Raw genomic sequence first — 27309 nt, 5'->3', positions numbered from 1 at the left:
TTTTTGTTGCAGAACTACCTTTTTTTTTGAAATTTTACTACATTATTACTACTTGTGTCTTTACAACACTGTGCTTTAGTTTTTACATATTATGGGATACCTTTAAGATCACATCCTGTCTAAATATTGTTTGACATTTTGACATCAAATCATATTTTAATCCCAAGAGTGTGCATTTCTGTGATTTGTGTTCTGGTATTAGGTGAATACTAAGTATCAAGATACCAAAGTTATTTGGTATCAATCCCTGTAAAAACAATAACTATGTATCACTACCAGGTAGGTAGGAAAGGTACCCCCCATTGCAGTTTCCATAATTTGATTGGTTAGTAAGTGATATATGACCTTATCACAGGAAGTGTGCCCAAGACAGACTGTAATTTTAAAAACTCAAGAGCTTCTGGGAGTTCAATTGATCTCTCAGCTTTTGCTCTCACTTATTGAAATCTGAAGTGACATTGTGAAATTTATTCTTTTGTTTCATTCTTTCTTTCCAGGATGGTTTGTGCAAAATAATATCTACTGCTTGTGGTACTTTCCATTTTGTATTCTTGTTTTAGCTGTTACATTTTGGAACAGTTTTTTGTAACATACGTTTGTGGTGAGTTCACTTAATCCTTTGCATCTCATAGACTATTTCAGTCTTTCATTGTGAATCATGTCCTGTAGCTAATGCTTGACAGATGACTTATTTGCATATAACCAACTGTATGATACTGCCCTTCTATTAGATCTTCTTTTGAGTTTAGGCTCACAAATTTTTCTGTGCTTCACTATGTTTAGCTCTGGAAACAGTTGGGCTACCTTTATTTTTAAATTGCTGATTACAGAAGTGAAGTGTAGATTTTGTAAATTTTATTGTATTGAAGTGTCTATTTTAATATTTTTAACTTGTTTTTCAAAAGTTTCAGGTCTTTTTTTTTCATATTATGAGGACAAAAATAAAATAGACGTTTTGCTCCTTTTATATTTTCACTGTGGGTAGGTCAGAATGTGAATGTGATGATGTTTCAGAAAGTTACATTCAAAACTCAAACTACTTTTATTATCATTGTATGTGAATAAACTTAGCATCACAATGTAGTTAATGTTAATAAATCAAGTTTAGTTATTATACAAGCTTGAGTTGTTAATTGTATAAGAAAATATTTTAAAACCCTCATTCTCCACTAGTATGAAATTCATGACATTAATGTTCTCTAAATCTTCCCTCTTTTCTAACTTATTTACCACCTCTCTGGGAAATACAGAATTTAATGTAAATTACTCATTACAATATAGATATTACTTAAGCAAAGCATAATTTTCATAGCTTTCAATCTTGTGTGTTTATAGAGGCATAAACAGAAAATGACACCCACTTGCTTTGCCTGCCTATCTTGTTCTGTCTCACACAAATTGCCAATAGTTTTCTCAGACATTTTATACTGTATTTATTATCATTAAAAAGTCAAACTTTTACTATATTCAATGATGTATTATATTACATTATTTTCTGTACAGAATATTGTCTATGTTAGACTTATTGTATAGTTAGCAAACCAAGTAAATTATGATAGCTGTAGGTTTGCTTGTATGTGTTATTATATAGTGTTTTTAGGTGAACTATTTAATTAAATAAAAGAATTCAGTATACTAATGCCATTGATATATTAAAAAAAATAGAGGGTACAGGTGAGTACCACAGTACATGTTTTTAATGTACATTTTTTTATTTATTATTACAGAAATGACTAAGGTGTAAATATTCCAAAATACACCTCTCATACTACAACTATTACTCGACTGCTAGGGTTTCTTTTACCTTTCTCTTGGTCTGAATTTTTCTTGCTTGCTCCAGTCTTTTATTCACCACTTTAATTGTTCCAGGCAATGTCTGTGAGCTTTATCTTAGTATTGTATGTTAGCACCTTTTTCAGATTATATTGTAACCTTTTCTTAACAAAGCTTTCACTAATAGGTTTCTCTATAGTATGACCATTGGAGTTACTTTTGAGCATCTTTCAACATACACGACCACTTTTTATTTGGCAAACTGATTTATAGAAGATTAAAATATCTGTCTAAGAGGCAGACCAAATATCTCCTGTTCCACCTTGAATTGAGAGAGGTGCCACTCTTAGCTGAGGCTTTTTCTCCAGGGAGTTTTAAGGTTGCACTTGCAAACAATCCTGGACATTTTAGAGATAATGTAGATTTCCTTTTTTTCCAATGCTTTCCTTTACACTGTCAGGTTCTCATAAGGCTTATATGGACCACCTACCTCTAGATCCTTTTTATGTGTTGGTACCTCCAGTGCAGGATGTGTTCAGTCTTTCCAGTTGCTTTTGAGTTTGTGCCTCTCCTGATGGCAGAAGTGTTTGATTACTTAGTTCTCCCTCCATTCCTATGATATTGCAGCTCATGCAAGGATATTTATTACTGCTAAGTCATGTGAAGGTGCAGCTATGCCTTTTCTGCCATGTTTGTCATGGTATCATAACCTACCACTGCCAAATGGAAGCAAATTTAGACTCTCGGAGAATAGATTCACTCTTGGAAATATGGGGTTCCAGAACAAAGGTCTGTGGTGAACTTGAATAAATTGTATTTTTCTTGGATTCATCTGACCCTAACTATGATGCTGAGATATTTATCATTCCTACACCTTTTTTTGGAAGCATCTCAGTAATCACCACATCATGTTGATGATGAGTTGGTTCCATTATTAGCATCCACCTTAGTTCAGTTTTCAGCTTTTGCACTTTCTTTAGTCTTTTGCTGTTGAGATTTGTTGGATATATAAATGAGTTGTTGATAAATGTTCATCTTCCTGCTACCAACCTTTCTTACCAACCAACCTTACATGAGACCCTTTTCTCCAAATCTTGATTTTTGTTGGTATTCCAGAGTCTGGATTTCAAGGGTTGGTGTTTCCTGTCTGTATTTGTCCCTGTTGTTATTGACTTCTTAACTTTCCTCATCTCCTATTGGGTGGTTAGTACACCCCTCCACCCCAGTTCAGTGTCCTGATCTCCAACATAAACCAATTAGTTCATTGGTACCAAGAACAGATTCTGCTCATATGCACGAGGTTCTTCCTCTTTTTCAGAATGCCACTAATTGTGGCAGTTGACTACCATATGCCCTTTTTGTTTTTAGAGGTTTGGCTCCAAGAATATTTGGATGTGTGGAAAACCTTAACCGTAGATTCATGGGTACTATAGGCTTTTAGATACTCAAAGAGGTGGAATTTCTTTTATTCCCTAGAGCTCTCTGCTTCCTAAAGTAATTTTAGGTCCTTTGTTTCAAATGACAGTTTTGGTTACTTAATTGGGATAAAAAGGTGGTATTACATGTTCTTTCTTGACATATGTTTGAACCTTTAGTGTCATGTATAACCTTTTCCTTAAGGTTTATTTTTTGTTGCCCTGTGAAAATTGCCAGTCAGAGATGCTTGCACTGCATGTGCACAGGACACTGTCATTTTACCTATATTTTTCTATACCCATGCAGATCCTACCTACCTAAGGTACTGGCTGCCAGAGAAGGGGATAAATCCCTTACACTGATTTTTATCTGACTAGTATGATTAATCAAAACCTTATTTTTTTTCATGTCCAGTGTGGACCTTGTGGTGTTAGGTTGCTTACTAAAACTTTCAGATGTGCTAGACAATGATTTTTCATTTATTTTTCTCTTTCAGTTTCCCAAGATTTATCTCTGGCTGCCTTGATTGTGTGGGTATGAAAATTGATCCATATTGGTTATTGTGGCTCTCTTTGAGGGAAAGCAAACTCGTAGGAGTCACATTTTATTAAACTTGTCACATTTCTATATCTTTTGGTGGCCAGTTCAATTGCTCACTGGAGGACAATATGTGGGCTGGAGTGTGGACCTCCCCCAGTACTTTTATTTTGCATTATTTACATGATCTGGAAAGTATCTTTCTCTGAGGGTTTTTGACTACCCCCTATAGCTGTATTAATCACATCTGCTAGCATATAAAGAGGGAGGAGTAATTTCATTACCAATCTCATTTTTTGTTTCCTTTCCAGGGTTCATTTCTTCTTTTTCACAGGATGTCTCTCTGTGTAAAGTGTTGCTTAGTCAAGTTTATTTTTACCAAACCAAATCTACCATAGCAATCACGAGAACAACGTACTTTGTCTAGGTTACAACAGGCTCTGTAGAAATTAGCTGTTCCATAAAACCACCAAGAGGCAGACTGGGTGGTGTCATTATACTATACTGGACTGCCATAGAGAAGAAGGCAAAATTGGGGGACTCTCCTACCCAGTAACCTCTGTGTTTTTTTCTAGATGTTGGTAGGAGAGGCACCACCCTACAGGAGAGCATATTCATAACACTGGTTCAGATTTGATACTTGAATATCTGGTTGGGTTGAATGTGGCCCTTAATTTTGATCATTATTGGTTCAGTACATTATTCTAGGAAAATTGTTCATTATTTGCTCATAATTCCAAATGCCAAGTTGTTTTATTTCTGGTCCTTGTGGAACCTTGGCTTATCTGTTTGGAGTCTGGCCAGTAGTGATGACAGACCATGTAAAATCCTATCCACAGTACATGAATTAAGTTCTGTTTGAAGAGCATACCTTTTCTAGATGCTGTGCAATATCCCCACTAAGGTGCTAATCCTCTGTTGTCATGTCTTGATCTATGCAGATATTTTTGGTATGGGTAATGCCCTCACTGGCCCCATCCCTTCATAGCTGTAGTGCAAGAGGAGGTAAGTATTATTGGAGATACATTTTCAATTTAAGGAGATGTTAACTTAGAAACTTGTAGGGATAGGTTAGTTATGGTTTGAAAAAAATAAGAATAATTCTTCAGGAAGTATACTTGTAGCAGCTCATCATTTATGTAATTCAATACAATAACTTGAGCTACACATTTTCCAAGTGATTTGCAATTTATGTGGCAAGATTATTAGTTAGACAAGAGTCAGAGAGTAACAAATTTAAATATAAACAGATGTATGTTGTTACGCTATTGAAGCTATATAGGGTAAAACTGTAGCTTGGTTACAATGTTCAGTCATTCTGGAAATAAAAAGGGGAATTTAGATATTTTTTTTATTGTAGTTACAAGGTCAGTCATATTGATTGGATGTGTATAGAGTGAGAGTAGAAAAATAACAGATGAAATGTAAAGATTTACTGGATAAAATGTTTCTTTATTTAGACATTTTTATGGATCATGCAAAGAAAATTTTGTAAATTTTCAGGTGAAGAAAATTATTTTTAATCTTAACATGAAAAATTACTTGTAATTAAATATTCTTACAAATATTTGTCTGTAAATATATGGAGTTAGAATATTGACTTCTTCAATTAAAAGAGCTGATTTTTGTGTTTAAAAGACTTGTTTACTGAAACTTTACCAAATTTCTTCATGATATGTTTGATATTAAAAATTATAGTTTAGAAACTAATGGTTATTTTTGGGTTACAAACTCAGTTGAATCAGCTAAGCCTGTAACAAGAGGGTTAAGGAAAGAGTTTTTTTCTAGGAATTTAACCTTTTTTTTTTTAATGAAAGATGTGATTTGGTTTCGCTGAAAGTTCTTAATGTCTTTCTTTTAACACAATAAAATTTTTGTCCTTCATCCTCGCATGTGTTTGTTTGATATTTAGTTGTTTGTGTAATGGAGGTAAGGTTTTCACTAAAATGTGCTATTTATTGATTTTAGCTGAAAGTAGACGATATGATTATAAATTGAAGTATATAATTTCCTGACTTCTGGGGAAGGTTGTATATAACATCTTTCTTTAACACACACAGTTCAGTCAGATACAGAAATCAAAATGACTTTCAAATAATCCTTACATGCACTAGGCTTTCTATTACAACTTTTATAAAATTAGTTTTATTACATTTGTTAAAAAATTTTGTCAAATAGCATGCTAGATAAAAAAGTAAAATTTGTTACTTTGTATTTCAGTGTTTAGAAAGTGAAGATGACTGCTCTAGAGAAGGAGAAAAGTTTGAATCACTTGCTTTTGATGACAACTTGTTAATGGAATGCAGTGATACTCTTTTCAGTAGTCTTCATTATAATCAGTTGTTTGATTTACCCAACTCTAAAGAATTTGGTAATTGGGGAAACTAATGATTTATGTTGAATTGTAAACTATTTAATTCGTATATATTTGGCAAGGTCTTTGTTTTTGGTGTCTTATTTTCAAGTAATAATAATAATAATCCATAGATGATTACATATGTAATACAGACAAAGTCTACTTTCCACTTTATGGCCATATAATTTGTTACAGTAGGTATTGTTTCTAACAAGTAATTCTTTTCTCCTAGTTAACAACCTATTTACATGGTAATTGCTGTTAACTATAAATTTCAGTGGAAAAAACAATTTTAGAAATTGATCTTCAGATGGCAAATCAAAGCACTTTGGATTTAAAATTGTTTCTTAGGTATATTCTTTGATAGGCCCATACTGTAAGCATACACTTTGTCCATTATATATGTTTTGTTTCTAAGTGTATGTCGTTTTATACTTTTTATCATTGTAACAATTTTTTTTGTTAAAAATTTTCATGATCTCTAAACAATGTTATTTATTGTTTAATATTGATATCTCACCTGTATAATCAACAATGGATTGGAATAATATAGAAATAATGTCTTTAGGGGAATAAAAATCTCTGTAGTATTTTCCTTAAGTAAAACCACCATTTTCTTTAAACAGGAACATACAACAGAATTAATCATTATGGGTTTCAGAAAATAACTATGAAACATATTTATTCTTTTATCATTAAATTGTTCTTGTGTTAAGTGATAATCTGTTGTCTCAAAGTAAATGAGGAACGAAATGCTTTGAACAGTAATATTCACATTTTATAATAAATGCAATTGATATATCTGTTATGAAAGTGGTTGTATCTGAAATATCTTCTGTTTACTAAAATGTCTAAAAATTCACACTTAAAAGAAAATGTGAATTTAATACCTACCTTTGTATTAATACAGTATGCTAGAATTGATAGATTGCTATAAGAGATGAAGTACAACAGTAGTATCCACCATTGTGCAAACATAATTTACAAGACAAAGTGTGATAAATAATATTCATCATTATACTAATACAGCATTCTAAAGTTTTTAGATTGTTACAAGAAGTATGCTGTAATATCCATTATTATACTAATACATCTTTGTTAAGTTGTTAGATTGTTACAAGAAAAGTGTGACTGTAATTTCCAGCATTGTAATAATATAGCTTTCTAATATTGTCAGACTGTTACAAGACATATGACTGTATGTTTATTATTATACTGATAGAACTACCTAAAGTTGTTAGAAGTTGATAGGCTGATGCACCAAAGAATTAGATAAGTGGTATCTTTGCATTGTTTGTCAGTTGTGACAGAGTAATTAACTTTTAAATATTCCATGACTATAATGCAATTTGTTATAGTGGATGCTTTGTTTTTTAAATAAGGAAGGGAAAATTGTCATTCCTGTCACAAATACTGAATACGTGGAGTTTTCTGAATATGATGATCCCTTTATAACCAAATATGATACTATAATAGTCTTTGTGGTATTCGTTGATCATTTTTTAGACCTGTAATCCATTATAAAAGAATGATTTGGTGAAAGAATACACTGTAATACTTACCTAATTTCCACCAGATAATAGTCTGTTAAAACAGAAAAGACTGTTAATTTGCTTCCTAGTTTTAATGCAGGTGTGTCAAATCAGTAATGTATTACACTAGAAGTGTTGCTTTTGAATTCATCAGAATAATAATGTAATTTCCTAAAGATTCAAATTTTTTTCACTTAAAAAATGGACAATATAGAACCAACTTTAATATTAATACAGACTTTTTTTTGTTTTTGTTCTTCATTGCAATGAAAAAAAATACTATTGGATTACCCATCTCCGTACTCATGTTAATAATCTTTCATAATTGAATAGGATTTTATGATACTAATAGAATTTAATTAAGTCATTGTTCTGCTACAACAGAAAGAATTAATGTAATATATTAATATAATCTAGTGAAACATTCAGAGAAGCAGCAAATATTTAGTATTATCAGTATTAAACAAGTAATTTAAAGACTATTTTAAATAATAAATCATTTTAAAGGATATTTTTCCCCTTAGAATTTAGTTACAATTATGTTAAGTACACTCCTGAATACAGTTTAGATTACCTAACTGAAGTTGCTGGATTTTAAAACCAGTGTTTTTTAGATGTGATAAATTCTGAACCATACCAGATAAGTAATTTTTTCTATTGAATTTCATTTGACAGTTAAAGCTGGAAATGCTGACTTTATTCAACCAGGCTTGTCTCAACTTCGTCCATCAATTGATGACATTATGGACACGCTGGAACCTTTGTCTGGTACGTTCTTTGTTTCAAATTTGCATTTATTCATGTTACATGAACTGATGAAATGATTTCAAAAATAATATTAGCTTATTAGCTCTTAAGCATTGTGCATTTTATTGTGTTATTAAATAAAATTAATAACATCAATCTCTAACTTATACTGAAAACTTCAGTGACTCTAGTATTCATTCATGTAATTACAACAATGCACATTAAATATATGGGATTAAGCTTTACAAAACATGTTTGTAAAAAAAAAAAAATGTGCATGTATGTCTATATGTCTATAGTATTAAGAAAATTTATATACATGTGTATATTTTTTATTTTTTTATTGTGAACTGGAAAGTAATTTCAAGTGTCACTCTTACTTTTATTACTTTAAAATAATTTGAAATTTGATTGATTTATATTTTTCAAATGTAAATTGATCATAAATTTTTTCCAAGTGGAGTAAAAATGTTTATAACCATTAAAGATTTCATTATACTTCAGTTGTTGATATCCATATTTGCACTGGATGTTGATTAATTTTTTGTTTATTTATTATTTTTGACTATTTTCTAGATTATTTTATTCAGTTGTTGTATTTTATTGATCCACAGATTAGCACAACAGTTGGGTAGTGTTTGTTTAATAGATCAATTCAGATGTAAGTAACTTGAAACTCTAGTAAATGTATTTCTGTAATCTCCAGACTGGTGTTAGTGCTACCTAATATTTGTAGTTGATATATTCTTGTAGACATTACATACTTTCAACTGGTATCAAATTCTTCATTTGCAAATTATTACTAGTGTTGTTTTAAGTTTGACAAGTAGATTACTATAGGCTTTATTTACTATCAGTTATTGTCACTTGCCATATGATCTTAACTCCACTCACGTAAAGCCATTTTGATCTTCCATTTGTTGTCAGTGCGCCAATCTATACATCCCATCATGTTTATGGTATTTTTAAGCATGTGAATTGTCTTCACCAGCATGTGGCTACCATTTATGAATGTGCTTATTTACATATTTCAGTTGTTTTTTTCAGAAGTTTTAATGTATTTACATTCAATTCTTTTAGCAGTGTTTGTATTTTTGTATTTGTTTCTTGTTACTAAATTGTACAAGAATTTTGAGTGAATTTGTGATTCAGTGTGTCAACTGTGGTAGTTTCACGTTACAGTTGACAGCACTACTTATACAACTTTCCAGGGCTCAGGTTTGACTTAATTGCAGAGAGGGACAAGCCTTAATTCACAAGGACCAAGATTCTTATGTTCAGCTGATGATATCTTCCCTTATTCAACCTGAAAATGTTACAATCTAAACCACATCTGTTAGATTATAAAGAGGTGTGAATATTTTGTTGCCACTATTCTTTACTTTCCAAGCAGGTGTGCTTTATCAAACCAGTTCTGTAATAGCAAAATTAATTCAGTATACTTTAGATTGCAACAGCTAGATACTGACCAGGTAGTGTTACTGTACACGTTGGACTTTCATTTATGAACTTTCATGAGTAAAGCATAAATGAATCCTGCCTGCCCGTATCAATCAATGCATTGAATGCAGTTGGATTGGTCTGTTATTAAAAATGTAAAGAACTTGGTTCACCTATTGCATTGTTTCTAGAGCACTGTTTCTCACAACTCCCTAATGTGCATAACTCCACAGATTCTATTAGTGGAGCTTGGTAGTCCTCACTACACTCAATTTCCAATGGCACTATCCACTAATGTAGAATATAGGGGCCTGGCCTATAGTTATGTCAGATCGTGTAAAATTCCATCCACAGTACATGAAGTAAGTTTCAGGTGAAGAGCATACCTGTTCTGGATGTAGTGTGGTTGCCTCACTTGGGTATTAATCTTCTGTTGGCATTTCTTGATGTACACACACACACACACACACTTTTTTTTTATGGCTAATGTCATCACTGGCCCCTCTACCTTATCAGTGTGGGATTCTAGGTGTAGTTTGAGGGGAGGGAAGTATATTTTGGAAGTTATTATTTTGTTAAATTGAATATATATTTCCAATACTACTTACCTCCTCTCACTTTCCTACCCTTCCTCTCCACTAAGAACCAGAGTTAAAGACTGTGAGATGGGTTAGTCTTGAAAAAGTGATAATATTATCTGAATTGAGTACCAGGAGATGGCACAAAGGCAGTTAGTTGAGGAGTAAAAGGCTGGAGGAAGTGCAAAACATTCAGACCAGTGCTTAGATGGGCAAAAGAAAGAAACCCTGGAAGTCAAGTAATAGCTGTAGTGTGAGAGGTGGGAAGTTTTACTGAAAATACATTTTTGATTTGAGAAAATGTTAATATTCAGTGTTCTGTCTAATTTATTATTATTTGTTGTAACTGTTCAGTATAAAAGTATATTTTAGGTCCATTGTCACAACCTAAGAACTGACTCCACATGTTACATCCTTTGTTTCCCAATCAGTTAGACCTTTTTCCATGTCCATTTACTAAAGGTGATGATTTGTTTTCTGCCCTTGATCCTTTCAATACGATTTCCAACTTTTGTTCCAATCCTTATCTTTTCCAGTTCTTTGCCTGATTTTTTAATAAAGGCTTGTCTACTTTTACTGTCTCTAGCTACCAGGAGACCTATTGATCAGCTTCTGTTTCACCAATTTTTTTTTTTAGGTTTTGTCTTCCTCTGTTGTTTCTCTTCTTTTCAGTTCATTTGAGTCATCATTCTCCATTTTTCTTTGGTTTGCCTGATTGAATTTCATTTTAGTTCTTTATACCTTTCCCCATCTCCCCTTTGAACCTTTCCCTACATGCTCCATCTACCACCTCTCATTCAAGACCTATTTCATTCTTCTCCTTGTTTACAGACATCATTGCTCACACATTTATGTTGTTTACATTACCAGCATCTCATTCATTCCTCTTTTGTCCTCCTATAATGACCAGTCTTTCTTTTGTAAGATTTATGCTACCCATGAAGATAGTTTGGCCTTTCACACGCATTTCTTTGCCTTCCACCTGTACTCACATTCCAATCCCAATTGGCTTCTTTGTCTTGTATGGTCTTTATGGTGTTATGTGGTACCTCCTGTTTCCATATGGTAGTTTGTGGTTCATCAGCTTGTTAGGCTGGTGTATTCAGACATATTCATGTTTCTTGTCTTCAAATTTGTCATATCACCATGTCTTTGGCTGCCTTTCTTCACCATCCTTTGAAGAAGATCACTCAAACAATAATGAGGACCTCTCTCAGTGCATTTTGTCATTCATTATCTGCAAGGTCTAGTTGTATCTTCTTTTGATGTGTATTATTTCTCTCCTGTGGCAATTCTGCACACATCTGTTCACTTTTGGTTTCTTTCATTTATGCTTTTATTTTAAGCAACCCTTGTTCTTTATCAATAATAAAGAACCTGTGGCAGGTGTTGCTTTGTCAAGTATGCTTTGCTTCAAACCAGTTTAATAACTGTACAATAATGCTCACTGTAGAGAAAGGGTGCTTCTCAAGACCACTGGAGGCATAACCTCTGGTGTGTATGTGTGTGTTTTCAGTTATTATTAAGTTTCACTCTATGGAATTCAAAATTAAACAGAAGAGGATTTCTGTCCGTCCCTGTCAACTTTTTGATTGAATAAATTGGGATTGAGTTTAGTCTGCTTTTCAAAAACCAAGGAGTTATAGACACCCAGTACACTTTATCTGGTATGTCATTTCTCCAGTCATCTGGACTCTCCCCATCACATGTACATCCTATATTTTTCTTGCAGTGGAACACTGGAGTCCTTACCACTTCCAATTTCCCACTTGCTGAGGTGATGGGTCATGGAAACTTCCTCCTGAGTGAGTTTAGAAATTTAATTTATCATACATACTTATGAATATACACTCAGTAAGAAGAGAGCAAAGGTGAATTCCTTCTTTCTATTGTCCCAAGATGTTATTTTCCAAGTGGACAGTTGTTAGTTAGAGCGGAATCTTCCTTGTAATGCCAAATTGAAGATGGCATCCCCCTGTACCTATAGTTTTATGCAGTAGAGACCATTTTCTTATATATCTTGTTGAAGGAGGTTCTTTCCCTGCTCCTACATTTCAGTTTGTGAGACTTCCTCTGTCAAGTAATACTGGCAACAGGATGTACTTATATTGTTCCTACAATTGAAAGAATGTTCCATCTCCTTGTAATTCCAGATGCAGAATGTCTCTTTCCTGCATTTTAAGGTTGAGTGAGTTACGATTTCTGATTGTAATACTGGTTACAGATATTGCCTTGTTTTTGTGGTTGAGGCAACACTGTGACCCCATAACACAAGCTTTAGTTTGTTGTACTTCTTGGTACTACAGTGGTTTTGGAAATTTATCTAGTTTTAACCAAATTATCTTTTTCATAATTCCAATTGTGTAATTTATGGCATTCTTTTCACTTAAGGTTGGGATTGATGAATGTATGTAATACAGGCTGCATGCTGCAACCACTATAGTCATGTGACAGTTTTTTGTTTTTATCTTTTTTTTAACTGTCAACTTCCTAATGCCACGGACAAGTTACAGAACCTTCTCTGTCCAGTTGAGGTCATGTATACACATACCTGATTTAATTTTTATTTTACTGTGAATTGCACCTCTCAGAACAAATTGCACTTGTGCACATCCTTTTTATTACCAATATCAGATTAAACTTGCACTTCAAGGGTAAAGAGCATACCTGTTCCAGAAGTAAGATAGTACACTAAGTGTGCATTGTTTTTGAATCAGATTACACCTATTTACTCTGAGTGGTTGCTTTCTGCTTGATTTCAATGTTGGGTGCCTAAACTGGCCTCCTCCACCTGTGCAATTTAGGATTCTAACTTTGTGTGAGAAGAGGTAAAATTATATTGGAAGTTATCATTTTCTTCCATTGAAAATGTAAAATGTGTTTTTGATAGGTGCTTACCTCTTCTCACAGACCTCCCACCCTTGTTCTCTACAGCTAGTGTTCTTTCTTTAGAACTGCCAATTTTTGAAATTGAGGATTGAATGGGAATAGCAGAATGTGCTGGCTGCACCAATATTGATTATGCAATATTATTGGTGGAGAGTAGTCGCATGATACATATTTGAAAACAGCATGAAATTGATAGTGTAAATAAGCTGGCATGCTGAATGTGAAAATGTTTTAACAATACTTGGAGGGCAGAAAGAAGATTAAGCTATCTTTGTGTGAGAGGGTTAAGTATCCATCAGAAAAATACATTTTCAATGTAAGAAAAAGCTAACTTTCATCTGCAGATTAGTGCTAGTAATTATTAGTTGATATGCTTAATACATCAGAATGAAATGTTTACTAATCAGCAGTTCTTAGTTTATTTGTATATTAACACCAATATTGGTTAAATATAAAAGCACTTGCAGTTGTCAGTTGTTTTATATGTTCATTTATATTTTCTAGATTTTTTTACGAACAACGACATTTCACTCAATTCTTCTGATAATTCTTCCACAAATCAGGTTGGTTTTACTCTTGTTCTCTATATTACCAATCACACTGTATGTGAGCCATGTTAAGTTTTTATATTTTTTTTTTCTGTGTTTATCTACTCCTGAGTTTTGAATTGATAAATTTACAACTTTTAACCTTGATGGTTAGTTTCATTTAAAATTGAATTTCTCCATATTCTTGTTTGCAGTATTTTTGTTTGTTTGTTAACAGTCAATACTTTTTATTCTACAATGAAGACTGCAGTTCTGTGTAAACAACTGGTTTCTTGTATGCATTTTCAAGTTGAACTTCAGTCCCTAAAAGAATATAAAATTAAGAGGCTGTGTATATGTTGTTATTACTAATTTATTTGTTCATTGAAATGTATAAGTTAAAGCACTTAATAATACTAAAATATTGTTCTTTATTTTATTGACAGTGGATATATCAAGAAATATAACAGTTAAGATGCCTTGACTTTTGATAATATTTCCATTTTCATTGTGATAATCCAAATAGGAAATAATTATTGCAAGAAATATCCAAAGACTGCTACTGTAAGAAAGGATAAAAAAAAAATTGTATATTTTCTGTAAAGTTATTTTAATATTAATTTTAAAAGGAGTTATCACAATTAACGAAATAACATTGGACTTTGTGATGAAAACTGTATACAGACTGTTATAAAAAATGAAGTGGTGTAGCGTTCAATATAAGCAGTTCACACAAAGAGAAATTTAAGGCACAACATTCATTTAAAGATAAATATTTATTTTACATTACAAAGAGTTTATAAATATTATAATGAAATAGGAGATTCAGTTTAAAGTATGACATATAAATAATATTTGTTACATGTAATAATAAGGATCTGTGATCTATGAACAATTACTTTATGAATAACAACTGCATAAAATCTTTCAATATTTCTATAAAAATTATACCAGGCATTACTGTAAAATAAACTAAATATGCTGTAACTGAACCTGATAAGATTTAACAATTACAGTAATTTTAGAGAGGTATATATTATTTTTATATGATATGCAAGTATTTCCTAATAAGTTAGTGGCAAAGTATCAAATATTAATTAATTGAAAATCATCTGCACATCAATATTTGACTTCTTCAATTTCACTTTGCTTTGAGAAATATTAAAACATATATTTTAGTTTTACTGTATCCAATAGGATTATTCCTAAGAAACAAAATTACATTTTTGTGGTAGTTTGGTTTGAATTTTATCCAAAGGATGTATGCACTAGCTCTCTCTAATTTAGCAATAAAAGACAACTGAAAAGTAGCTCCTCTTCAGTCTCCTTGAGTTACTCTTTTACCAATGAACAATGGGATTGACAATAACATTTTAATAGCCTCACAACTGAAAAAGCAAGTATGTTTGGTGGAACGGGAATTTGAAACTGTGGCCCCCAGACTGATAGTCAAATGTCCTAACCCACCTGGCTATGCTGGGTTTTGTACAGTAGTGATTGTATTAATAATATAAAACAGAAAAAATATTATTTACTCATTGCCTATTCTAAGGTTTGTTAAAAAAGAGAAGAGTATTTACATATTGCCTAAGTCTAGCTTATCTATGAGGTACTCTGTGTATTATTTTCTAATATGACAGATTAATTAATAAAATTGGTGATGAGGAGAATCAAAATAAGTTTTGACTTTATTTATGTAATATTTTAACCATATCTTTGCAGCCACAGAAGTTTCCTATGAGTTTGACTTCTAATAAAGACCAGAGTCAATTCACTCTTGGTGAATTTCAGCTGCTTACCTCATCACATTCTGAACTCTCTGGCAGCAAGTTTGTTGCAAATGATGCAGCTCACAATATCCTGGAAATGTTTCCATCAGAGAATTACCAAATACCAGTTGTATCTTCTACAACATGTTTCTCTAGTGATCCACCTAATTCAGCCTTAGAATTAATCCATGACATTAATCAAATCACAGAGCAGAAATCTCATTTAGAAGATCCCCTTCCTGGGTTTACTTCTGTAGTATCTTTTCCTCATGGTCCACAGCTTGTTTCTTCTGCATATGTACCACCATTACACATGTCATCTAGGTGTAGTCAACAGGGTACAACTTTGACACCTTCTGTGGAGAGTTTAGCATATAATAACACACCACAATCATTGCAAAACTTAGGTTTACCTTCTTCTACTTTAACACTAAAAGAGCTATCATTAGCTCAACACTCTTTTGATGATAAAACAGTTGTACTTGCTGAAATGACCAGTCTACATTCCCAGTCTTCCAGCACTAAACCAATTGCCAAGTTGCTTAACAAGATGGATGATCAATGTGTAACAAAGCCAATCAAATCCAACCACAGTGATTGTACACAGGCTCAATCATCCATGAAGACTGAAGTCTTGAACACTTCAGCTATAGGAAATATTCACCAAGAAGCTTCATTTGCTAATCCTGAACCTCTTGTAAGTGATTTGCAAGTAGCATTGTAAGAGTTTATTGTAAGTAATTTTAACTAATATGGTTTACATTACTACCAATGTGATATATTTTTTATTATTGTTTTCACAGGGTTACCTTAGCATATTTTTTTAAAATTTTAGATGGTATTTAATCAATTGTCGTAGAGAAGTTTGAAAGTATATTTTTCAAACTATAATCTTTTGGTCTTGGGCTTTAGTGGAGTGATTGAAAAGTGGTTCTTAATTTTGTACAATATAAATTAAAGAAGTATTTTTTTTAAGATAGTAATACTTTAAGTGAAAAGCAGTTTCAGTATTACCTTAGGACCTAATAAAACAGAGATGCCAACCATTACGAATTGAACGTAATTGTTACAATTTTGGTGCATACATTACGACTATACACTCATACAGACAAATATTACGACTTGTTGCAACTCCCAAATTATTATATATTATATATTATGTCTGACATCTACCAGTAGTTTGAGTGCGGTGCTTCTCCATACTGGGTACGTGGGGAAATCCATAGTTACATCATCAGTGCTTGTCAGCCAATCAGCGTTCTCGTAGATGGGTATTTCTCATTTTCTAAGCGGCATAGAAACACCAATGAGATCGTTTACAAGATGGAAAAAGAGAGGCCTTGTTCACCAGATTGTCTTGTTTTTGGCAAATCTAAAAGGACTAAAACTGTGTATCAAAAATTTAGGAAAGAGTATAGTGCAAAATATCCGGTCATTGCATCAAAAGTCAGTGACGGTCGTGCGTTTTGTACAGTTTGTCACATTGATTTTTCTGTGGCACTTGGTGGGATAAACGATTGTTCCAGACATATAAAATCAGCATCTCGCCAACTGAGCTGAGGCTCAAGGCTGAGGCAAAGACAAAAACGATGCAGATAATGGCATTTTTGAGTAAGAATTCAGAATATGAAACCATAAATGCAGAAGTGATGTTCACGCAATTTGTCATTGCTTATAATTTACCCCTAGCTATAGCCGATCATGCAGGATATCTGTTCAGAAAAATGTTCCCAGACTTTGATATAGCGAAAAAATGTGGCTGTGCTAGAACCAAAACTACAGCCATTGTACAAATGTTGGGTTGTAAAGATGACAAAATGATTTCAAGCATACTTACTAACAGTGTTTACAGTTTAGCCAAAACAGTCATAAATGAGCAACCTATAGCAGTAATAAATAATAATAGTTGTAATAAAAAACAGCTTAGATACATTGGTCAGGCCTAGTAGCTGCAAATGATAAAGGGCTCTGTCTACAATTATTACGCTCAATCATTTGAAATAATTGGCATCTCTGAATAAAATGACACAAGCAGCCTTAATTGTAATGTTTTTAGGAAAGTAACCTTATTATAGATTTAGAACTTTATGGAAAGTGCGATAATGATAAGGATTTAGAACATTGTGTAGTTTGATAAGAGAGAATGTTACACAATGCAATTTATTATTCTTTTAAATGTACAGGCTAGTTTGGTATAAATTTTTATTTACACATAACAAAAATATATATATGTACTGTTTCTCAATCAGATAAAACCTATAGAGTATAATATTTTGCCAATGAGTATAAAACTGAATCAAAAGTATTTTTAAATGTATTTTAATATAGACACTAAATTCATTGGTTGCTAATTTAGTTTCAATGTTTTATACTTTTCAGTAATTTTTGTATCTGTTTTATTCACTGTTTTAAGAATGCATAAGAAATTATTAATACATTATTTTATTTTATAATGACATATTTACAAGCATTTGTTTGTGCAGAACTTGTAAATAGTCTGCAAATTTTAAGTGTTGTGTCAATATGTAAAAAAAAAACGTTATAATACATACTACTTCTTACCAAAATATGTTTCTATATCATTTATATAAACAGAATTTCTGTTATTTATATGGTTTTATACCATACTGTATAAATCCTTGTATTAATGAATAAATGCAAAAATCATGGCTTTAGATGCTAAAGCCATTAGACTCTGTCACAAAATAAAGAAGAAACAGTGTGAAGTCCCAAGTACAAAGCTCAAAGGCCTTGTTCAACATGAGTGTCTTCTTGACTGCTTTCCCCCCCATACTGGTGTTGGATGCACATGGTTCCTGTTAACATTATAATGAGGCAGTACTGTATAGCTGAATATGGAATGTAAACAATACACTTGGTGTGTTCTCATAAGACCAGCAGCATTTGTTTTCAAGAGCATATTTTCAAGGATAATAGTATTGCTTGGCTAATTCAGTGGTTTAATATGACATTTTACAATTTCTGAAAGAATCAGTGCAAAATGGGGTGCAAGAATCTAGTGACTTTTGGAATTAAAAATGTTACCTTAATCTTTTGTTATGAAACAACACATGAAACATTGGTGTTCAGCATTTCTCTTACTTACTGTTATGTAGTGTATGGTTTCTCATTTTCCCAGAACCAACAACCATGTCATTTAACTATTCCACACATATAGAATATTGCCTCATAACTATGGTTATTCAACTGAGTATATTTCCTCATACGAAACATGATACTTTTCTTTAGGCTAGTCTCATAATCATTATTAACCTGCTACTACACTGTATGAATTTTATGTTACAAAATGTTAGATGTGTTTATCAAATTTTAAACACTGCAGCCTTTGTTATTTTAAACTTGAGAAAAGTCCTTCTCAGTGACATTTTCTAGTAATTTTAGAAAGCCTCAGGTACTGAAGTAACAGTATTTTAATTTCATGTTAACAAATTGTGTACTTGAACTGCTTATGCAATCATATTGTTCAGTGATGCCTTGTCATAATAAATTTGTTTGTCTTGGCATTATATGAGAGCAAGAGACTTGAAATCACCTTGTTTCAGAAAAGAATTTTTGTAATGTTTTTACAAACTGGCACCAGTTTAGAATTGTTCATTTGATAAAATTTCGATTCAGGCCAAAAGTGGCAACGTGGAGTAAATTTTAAACATTTTAAAACAAAGTTTACTTTGCCATATGCCTTTTATCTTTCTGTATTGAATAGCTATTTTGTTTTAAAATCTACGTAACTAGTGGTTTTGATCAGCTCGCCAACTGTCAGAGCAGTGCATTGAAATGCATCTTGTTTCCATAAGCACATGTTTAGAGACACAAAGTATTAGGTCTTGGAAAATTTCTAAAAACACATGTTCCTTTATTGTTGTTTACTGAGTTTGAAAAAAAAACTGCTGAGGATAAATTTGTAAAGGATACTGGACTTCAACTGAAGTAGAAAACAGATATAAATTATATGTGTGTCCAATCTCTCTCTCTCTCTCTTTTTTCATTTTTTCATATTGCAGACTGCCAAACCTATTGATGTTTCTTTTTTTAGATAAAGATTCACTGTACAAGTGTTAACTATTTTATTTCATAAATATATTTTGAAAAATATTTTTATGAAATTTTGGATATGACTTGAGGACTTCAAGTTTAGAAACACTAGACAATTATAAGGAATCACTCTCAGATACTGTAGTTTTGTAACTTTTGTTGTAATGACATTTTTCAGAAGCACTTTATACAGATGAAGCTTATTTGTGCCTTATATGTTTATTTTTAATTCTGTTAAAGTGTGACATCTACACTTACAGCTTCATAGCAAACTTTTTTTTTTTGATGAGGCTTGGTTAAGATAAAGTAAAATTAATGCAATTTCCAATACAATATTGTGCCTTACCTCTTGTCACAAATAGCTTTTCTTGATTTAAACTACACTTAATAGCTACAAAAGTATGCTCACCACCAGTCTTAATACTCCCACAAACATTCACATATATTCATGTTAGATGTCAGAATGTATAATGCAAATGATCATGCAGCAACCTTCCACTGATAGAAGTGCAAGCCATCTCTTATAGTTGCTAGTGCCCTCTCTTCTGTGCAGCCTGAAATCACTTCTTGATTCACCTGTCATACTGGTTGAACATATTTTTACTCATGTTTTCCTACTAATTGTTTTTGTTGAATAGTTCTGGCAGTTTTCGTACTTAAGTTCCAAATATTATACATGGTATTGTATGTGTATGTTATTTCAACCATTTTTTTCAAGTTCTTACTGTTTGAGAATTACTTTTATAGCTTCAGTTCTTCTTTTTCCTAGTTAAATCCACTTTTCATGATCCCACAATTAAACATCACAACTACCATTATTGTTGTAAGTAATACAACTGATTTTCCTGCCACTTCATTGGCATCAGAGTAAGCTTTATTGCCTCAAGATGTAACGACTCTGTTTCAAAGAGAATTGGCTACCTTTATACATTATTATGTGTCTCCTGATGATTGCCTTCTCATGCCATGTACTGTTGCTCCTGAGCATGAGAATGAGAATTTGGGTATCCTTTTTTCTCCTCCTACCCTTGCCTCAGTCAGATTTTGTTTTAAGGGAAGTGTTTAGGCTTCTTTTGTTGACTTCATCACTGAAGTGTGTTTATAATTTTTCCTTGCCTCCCATTTTTTGTGATTTCTCATCTGCTTTTCTCAGCAATGAACTGTTGTTTCCTTCCTCGCTGGATATTGGGACTAACACTGATCAGATGTAGGACCAGTTACATGTGGATTCAATATGCAGTTTGACCCCATGTACATTAGACGATCATGCTTGTACATATCTTTGTTCTGTGTTTCGCTACATCAACTCGCAATGATTTGTGTTGCTTGTCACTATGTGGGATTTGGACCACAATACTTTGTTTCTCCTTCTCCCAGCTCAAGTTGTAGGTTTTATCATTCAAGTTTATATATACTCCTTCCTTTCCTATCAGTTATGGTATTTGCTTCTCTTCCTCATTCCACAGCGTTTATCTCCACCATTACTTGACAGACTGGCCACTTCTAGCTTTTTTGCAGGCTGTTTTTGCTCTTCATACTCAGTTTATACTTAAAAAAGCTACTCAGGCTGGTTAGTTGGTGAAGATGTAGAAATCTTTCCTCACTGCACACGATATCTTGTTCAATTCCTTACTCTGTCAGGCCCAGTCTTCTCCCTCATTTTCAATCTTTGAAGTTTTTAGTTTTAACCTATCCTCCTGTCATTCTCCAATGCATTAGAGGTTCTATCTCTCTTCAGTGTGTTTTGATGGACCAGTGGAGCCTCATTCAGGATCTCTTGTATGTCTCTCTTCTTCGTTACAAACTCATTTCATCTGATGGTTGGACTGAGCCAACACTACTGTGAGTATTCCTCTTCTGGAACATTACCTCTTTTTGAATGCTACTGTATATGTTTGGAATGTCTACCTGGATGTTTAATTCACTTTTTCTGACCAGTCAGGGCCCATTGATGATTGTGCATTTCAACAAGTTGATTCTGGTCTCATTCATCTCCAGGGAGGGGGACACTCAGTTAAGAGAACTATGTTTTCAGACCCCAGACCTCCTATATTGAGCCCATAGCTGTTCTGTTCATGAGATGGGGTGTCCTGAATCTAGTCATGGATTGCTTATCTTGTCCTGAAAGGAGTATTTATACAGAGTGGTCATTGATCCCACATGGTGTTTTGAAGGCTCTGTTCCCAGTGAGGTGTTTCCTATCTGGATGCCTTTACCACTTAATTTAGTTCTCCACTCCCTCAGTTTGATCTCCTATTCTACATCCATTGACTTGAGCAGAAGATGATCTCAGAATTAAACATGCCTCTACCTGTATGCATACCCTCTAATCCATCTGCTTCCATGGATCCTTTACATTGCCTAGACAAATCACTATTGATTTTCACCACATCCTATTTCATCACTGTTATGATCCTTTACCCCAATCATTCTTTCCTGCCCAGAACTCTAGCCACTTGGGAGAATAATTCCACCTTCACACCTAGCTCCATTCCTTCCATATCACACCTTTATGACTATTATAATTCTGCTTACTTCTTATGCTTGGTCAGGGCTCTCTGCTGTTATGTGGTACACATTACTTCCATCTATGATTATTTTTCCAATTTGTTTATTCCTTGGAATCTTTCCCAGTCTCATGAGCTTGCTTCATTCCCCTTATGGGTTGGAGTTGCTAGATTATTCACCTGGTTTGTTCTTCTGTTTTACTGGATGTTTGTTGTCTTTTCTGTGTCTTTTCACATCAAATCTATCACCTTAACATGTCCTAGGCAACTTATTACTGTCATCTGTTGGAGGACATCATTTGTGCTAGTATTTAGTCTACTCACCTTACTTTCACTGATCATAAAGATCCACCTAGCTGTTTTCTGTTTTGTTAGTTTTCATATTCCTCTTATTACCATTTTGTGCTCCACAATTTCTCTACGAGTGGGTAAGTGTTTCTTTTTCCTACTTTTATCTCTGTAGAAGTCCTTTTCCTCATCTTAGAATCTCACTTTGTTATGAGTGTTGTCTAATCAGGTATATTTATTCTTAAGTTTGCACTGTAAAAACCTGTGTGTCAAATACACCAGTTGTTGAGATCAGGTTTTCTGCAAGACCACTTGTAGGTATTCCTTAGATTATCTTGCTTCTTAAAGGTGTTTGCCCCAGACTGTACATTCATGGACCAACATGAATAAAGCAGATAGGTATTGCTGCTTATTCCTGATGATATATGTATTGTAAGTCACTTGATTGATCTATTTTTCAAAATAAGGTGTTGGGGTCACCCATTGCCCTGTTTCAGATGCAGTGTTCTTTAATACTCTCAAATGTGTTGTTTCACCCCTTTTTTTTGTAGTGGAATTTGGGAATCTTTGCCACTTACCAGTTCCTAGCTGCTGGGGTGGTGGACCATGGGGGCTTTCTCCTTAGTGTACTCAGAGTAGGGCAGTGATGTTCTTCTGGTATAGGTGGCATTATTGTTCATTCTTCCACAGACCTAATGAACAGCGTATTCTGCCAACATGAAGTTAGCCCCACTCCAGCTAAGGCATCTTCTTTCCTACTGTTCTCTGGATGTTGGTTGCTGGTGGATTTAATGATGGTTGAAGCTGCATCAGCCATGTAAGTTTTGAAGTGTGTGGCTGGATATGTTTCTTTTACCACACACTTGATGATACATTCCCAGTGCTGCTGGTGATGGACTGGAGGTACACCCCATTTTGCTGTCTATGTCCCTACCATCCTCTAGATGTTGGTTTTTGGTAGATATGTTGATGGATATGTTGGATGTGCATACATGATGATATGAATCCCTTGTATGAAGACTCATCTTCCCTATCAGTTTCCATATCTGAGGAGAATCATAGAGGACCCTCTTCCTAACATGGGCCAAATATCTTTTATCATAGTTTGACTGGTATTGATGTTGTGTTAGAAAGATGATTATGATTAGACTTACCAGAAAGAAATTGGAGATGTGACTTTATCTTGTTTCACTCTCCAAAAAATGTTTTTTTTTTAAAGAGCATACTTTTTTTTCCTTTGAAGTAGTAGCTAGATATCTGTTATTTCTATAGACCAGCATATAGCAGCTTTATTGTGTACAATCCAAGTTTTATAAGAAGTTAATTTCTGTTCTAATATATCAATTATTGTATCAGAACCATATGTGATTAATTATCTTCTGCTTCAATTTGATGTATGCTACAGTTAGTAGCAAAGACATATAAAGAATAAGTTATCACGGAAAAGGTTATTTTTGCATAAACTTGAAGTTTTGCTTAAATGCTTTTCTTCTAAATGTATGTGTACGTACATTACAATTAAAAATTATTTGTTGCAATGTTAACAAAATGTGGCTCTATTATTGTAACTTTTACATATAAATGTCTTTTGTTTTCAGCCTAATTGTCAGTTGTTTTCTCAGCTTTCTTCCATTGTATCAACAAATGTCACCTTTAGTTATCCAATAGCAGCTCAAAATGAACTTCTCACATCAAGTAATATGGAGATGTTTTTTACCTGACAACAACAATACTACCTCATCTTCAATAGTGTCACCAAAAGTACTTCTGACAACAAATGTGACACCTCCTAAGAATGCCATAACTTATTCTGCTTTCAAACCTAATAATAATTGTTTTACCACGTATGCTTTGAATTCTGGGGTCATCACTAACTCTGCATCAAAAAATCTGTGTCTGACAAAACTTTTAGCTTCAGGTTAGTAACTTAAAAAATCACTGTTAAATTATTACTTGTCTAGTTATGTTCACTTATTAACAGTACCTAATGTATGTGTGTGTTTACACACACAAATAAATAAATATTCTTATCAAAATATGCTGTAATTTTAAATTGATAGCCTTTGTTTGTTATATTTACAAATTGTGCCAGAAAGTAGTAGACATTTTTCTTTGTTGTAGCTATTTAGCAGTATTTATTGTTTTTAAATTGATTTATCAAATGCTGTTTTTTAAAAAAATTATTTCAAATGTTCTTATCAAGAAATTTATCAATATACTACACAAAGTTATGCAAGCTGTAGAATTATACTTCCTGGTGCTAAAGAACACTTCATATACAACTTTAAGTATGTTGCAGTGAATTTATTTGAGTATGTTTGTTTTCATTGAAAATTACATAGTTTCTAGTGCTAATCAACACTTTATATATAGAATGTTCCTCATGTTTATGATATGGATGATTAATAAAGAAGTTAAAATATGCCAATGTTTTGTATTTTATATAAAGCTTTTACCTGCATGCTGCAACATTTTTCAGGCTAGCTTAATGAAGGTTTTAAAAGTAAGTAACAGTTTGGGTAAAGAATAGGATTTATGCAATATACAAATATGTGATCTGTACCTGTGGATATCAAGTTATGTTCTTATTAGTAAAAGTGTAAAGTTCCACCAAAACGTTCATGAACCTGTGTGTAACATGAGCTTCTAAACTTCATTGTGCATAAGGTAAATGTCTTTGCTCTTAGTCATTGTTATAATATTTGGGATACATTGGAAGCAATTGGTCTGTCTCACCTGTTGTTATATAATGCAATTACACACCCACATGTGCATGCATGATGTAAAGGGATCACCACTACAACAACGGAATGCAATCTCTTCCAAAGGACTAGAAAACGAACACTGTCTATTTAAAAGGTCTCCTACTCCTGCCAAAATGTATACTTGTGTTCCCTATTTCTACTGTTCTCACTGTAAAATATGAATAAAGATGATGCATCATCAATATCATTGTACAATGAGAGGTATCCTGTAATTCATCATTTTGTAAGTACAAACAGTTCAAGAGATTTCAGTCTCTCCTCATGTGACAACCTCTTCCTTCTGGTAACCTGTTCCAACTATGTCATGTCTTTTCTAAGGTGAGGAACCCAAGACTGAACATAATATTTTAGATGTGGCCTAACCAGTGAACTGTACAATGAAATTATAACCTCCTGAGACTTTTACTTAATATTTCTGTAGATACAACCTAAAATTGTTTTTGCCCTACCACTAGCAACAGCACAGTGCTTGGATGGCTTAAGAAACGAATCAACCGTTACACCAAGATTTTTGCATTTATAATATTGTTAAGGTTATTTCCATCCAAATTATAGTTATAGTTCAAATTATGATAACCCTTGCAAAATCATGCATTTATCATAATTAAAACTCATCTGTCATTTATTTAGCCAACTCACTAAATGATGTAAATCTGCAGCATCCTCTTCATAGCCAGCAACACTCAAGACCTTTATCATCAGCAAAATGAATTAATTTGTTAACCATATCTTCATCTCTGTTGTTAATGTAACTCAAAAAGAGCAGTGTTTCTAAGACTGAGCCATTTGCAACAATCTTCATTTATAACAACCCTCTGCTTTCTTCCAACAAGCGACTCTTCTATTCAATTAGTTAACTTATCCCTCACACCTAGAGAAGTTTCTTTTCAAACCTTTTATGTGGCACTTTGTCAAATACTTTCTGAAAATCAAGATACACCAAATCACTACGCTCTTACCATTATCTATATAAGTAATAACCTTCTCAAAGAATGTCAGAAGATTTTTAAGGCAAGATTTTCCCTTAGTGAAACCATGTTGACTATCCAATATAATTCTAAAATTTGTTAAACAACTATTCAAAGCATCTTTTAACAGACTTTCTAAAACTTTTCCCACAAATGATGTAAGTCTAATGAGTCTGTGATTACTGGAACAGTCTTCATCACCTACCTTTAAAAGAGGACGTATATATTAACTAACTTTCAATTCTCTGGTATCTCCCACACTGTTCAAGGACTGAGAAAATAATAGTAGTAAGTGCCTCACATATCCAATCTTTAACATCCTTTAAAACCCCTGAGGAAATATTATTTGGTGCAGGAGAAATATTGTTTTTTTAAACTTCAGAATTTTTTCTTAACCACCTTAGAATTAATGCAGTCATCCTGTGTGATCTTGTTTCCATTTATCAGTTGTTCAGGATGTAAAACACTGCTTCAACTGCTATCAGTAAAAACAGCAAAATTTGATAACCCAGCAATCTCATGATTATCAGATACTAGTCATCCTTTATTACTCCTCAAGGATCCTATTCCCGTTCTAACGTTTTGTTTATCTTTAATGTACTTAAAGAAATCCTTAGTGTTAATATTTACAATTTCAGCCAGCCTTTTCTTTTTCTTATCCTTTTTGATCTCCTGATATTCTGTTTTACTAACTTTCTTGATATTTTACAATCTTCTAAGTCTCCTGTCACACTAGTCAATTTAAATTTCTTAAATTTACGATGTTTTTATGATTTTATCTGTTATAGTTTGTGAGCTGACTTGGTTTGTTTGTTTTTTGTTTTTTTTACTTGCAGATACTTGTTTCTTTCCATAAGGAATATGTTCATCATGAATATTTGAAAAACCCACTTGAATTAAAAATGTTTCTCATGATAGCTGGTGTGGGTATTAAAACATTAAAGTACAAAACAATGTTGAAGGTTGAAACATTGAATTATGCTAGATTTCAGGAAGAAACTAGCCACAGTTTTGAAGAATACATTATGCTAAATATTTATCCTGTTATGTTGAATGCAATTTTTCTTGTATGCAAAACACCATCTGTGCAATACCTTTAAACAAAATTGAACATCTTATTAAAATTGGCTTTTACTGTTTATTACTTTTTAGCCAATAATGTTA

The 27309-nt window shown here is 32.9% G+C and overlaps 1 protein-coding gene across 3 annotated transcripts in view; it reads left to right on the top strand.

Annotated features, from left to right (window-relative positions):
- The window catches only part of LOC143238141 (uncharacterized), a 66929-nt gene that overhangs the window by 28536 nt on the left and 11084 nt on the right, over window positions 1–27309 (top strand). For 2 of the 3 annotated variants that reach the window (XM_076478108.1, XM_076478110.1), the window contains 5 exons: window positions 5947–6097; window positions 8290–8382; window positions 13773–13831; window positions 15518–16261; window positions 24011–24330. In XM_076478108.1, coding sequence (XP_076334223.1) covers window positions 5947–6097; window positions 8290–8382; window positions 13773–13831; window positions 15518–16261; window positions 24011–24133 — 1170 coding nt within the window. In that variant the 3' untranslated portion in view covers window positions 24134–24330. The remainder of the gene's footprint in view (window positions 1–5946; window positions 6098–8289; window positions 8383–13772; window positions 13832–15517; window positions 16262–24010; window positions 24331–27309) is intronic. The other variant, XM_076478109.1, reaches the window with a different exon arrangement.

The sequence above is a fragment of the Tachypleus tridentatus genome, chromosome 13 (assembly GCF_004210375.1).
Source record: "Tachypleus tridentatus isolate NWPU-2018 chromosome 13, ASM421037v1, whole genome shotgun sequence".
Classification (NCBI taxonomy): Eukaryota; Metazoa; Arthropoda; class Merostomata; order Xiphosura; family Limulidae; genus Tachypleus; species Tachypleus tridentatus.
Note: the sequence above shows the minus strand (reverse complement) of the source record. Positions and strands in the feature narration are given on the sequence as shown.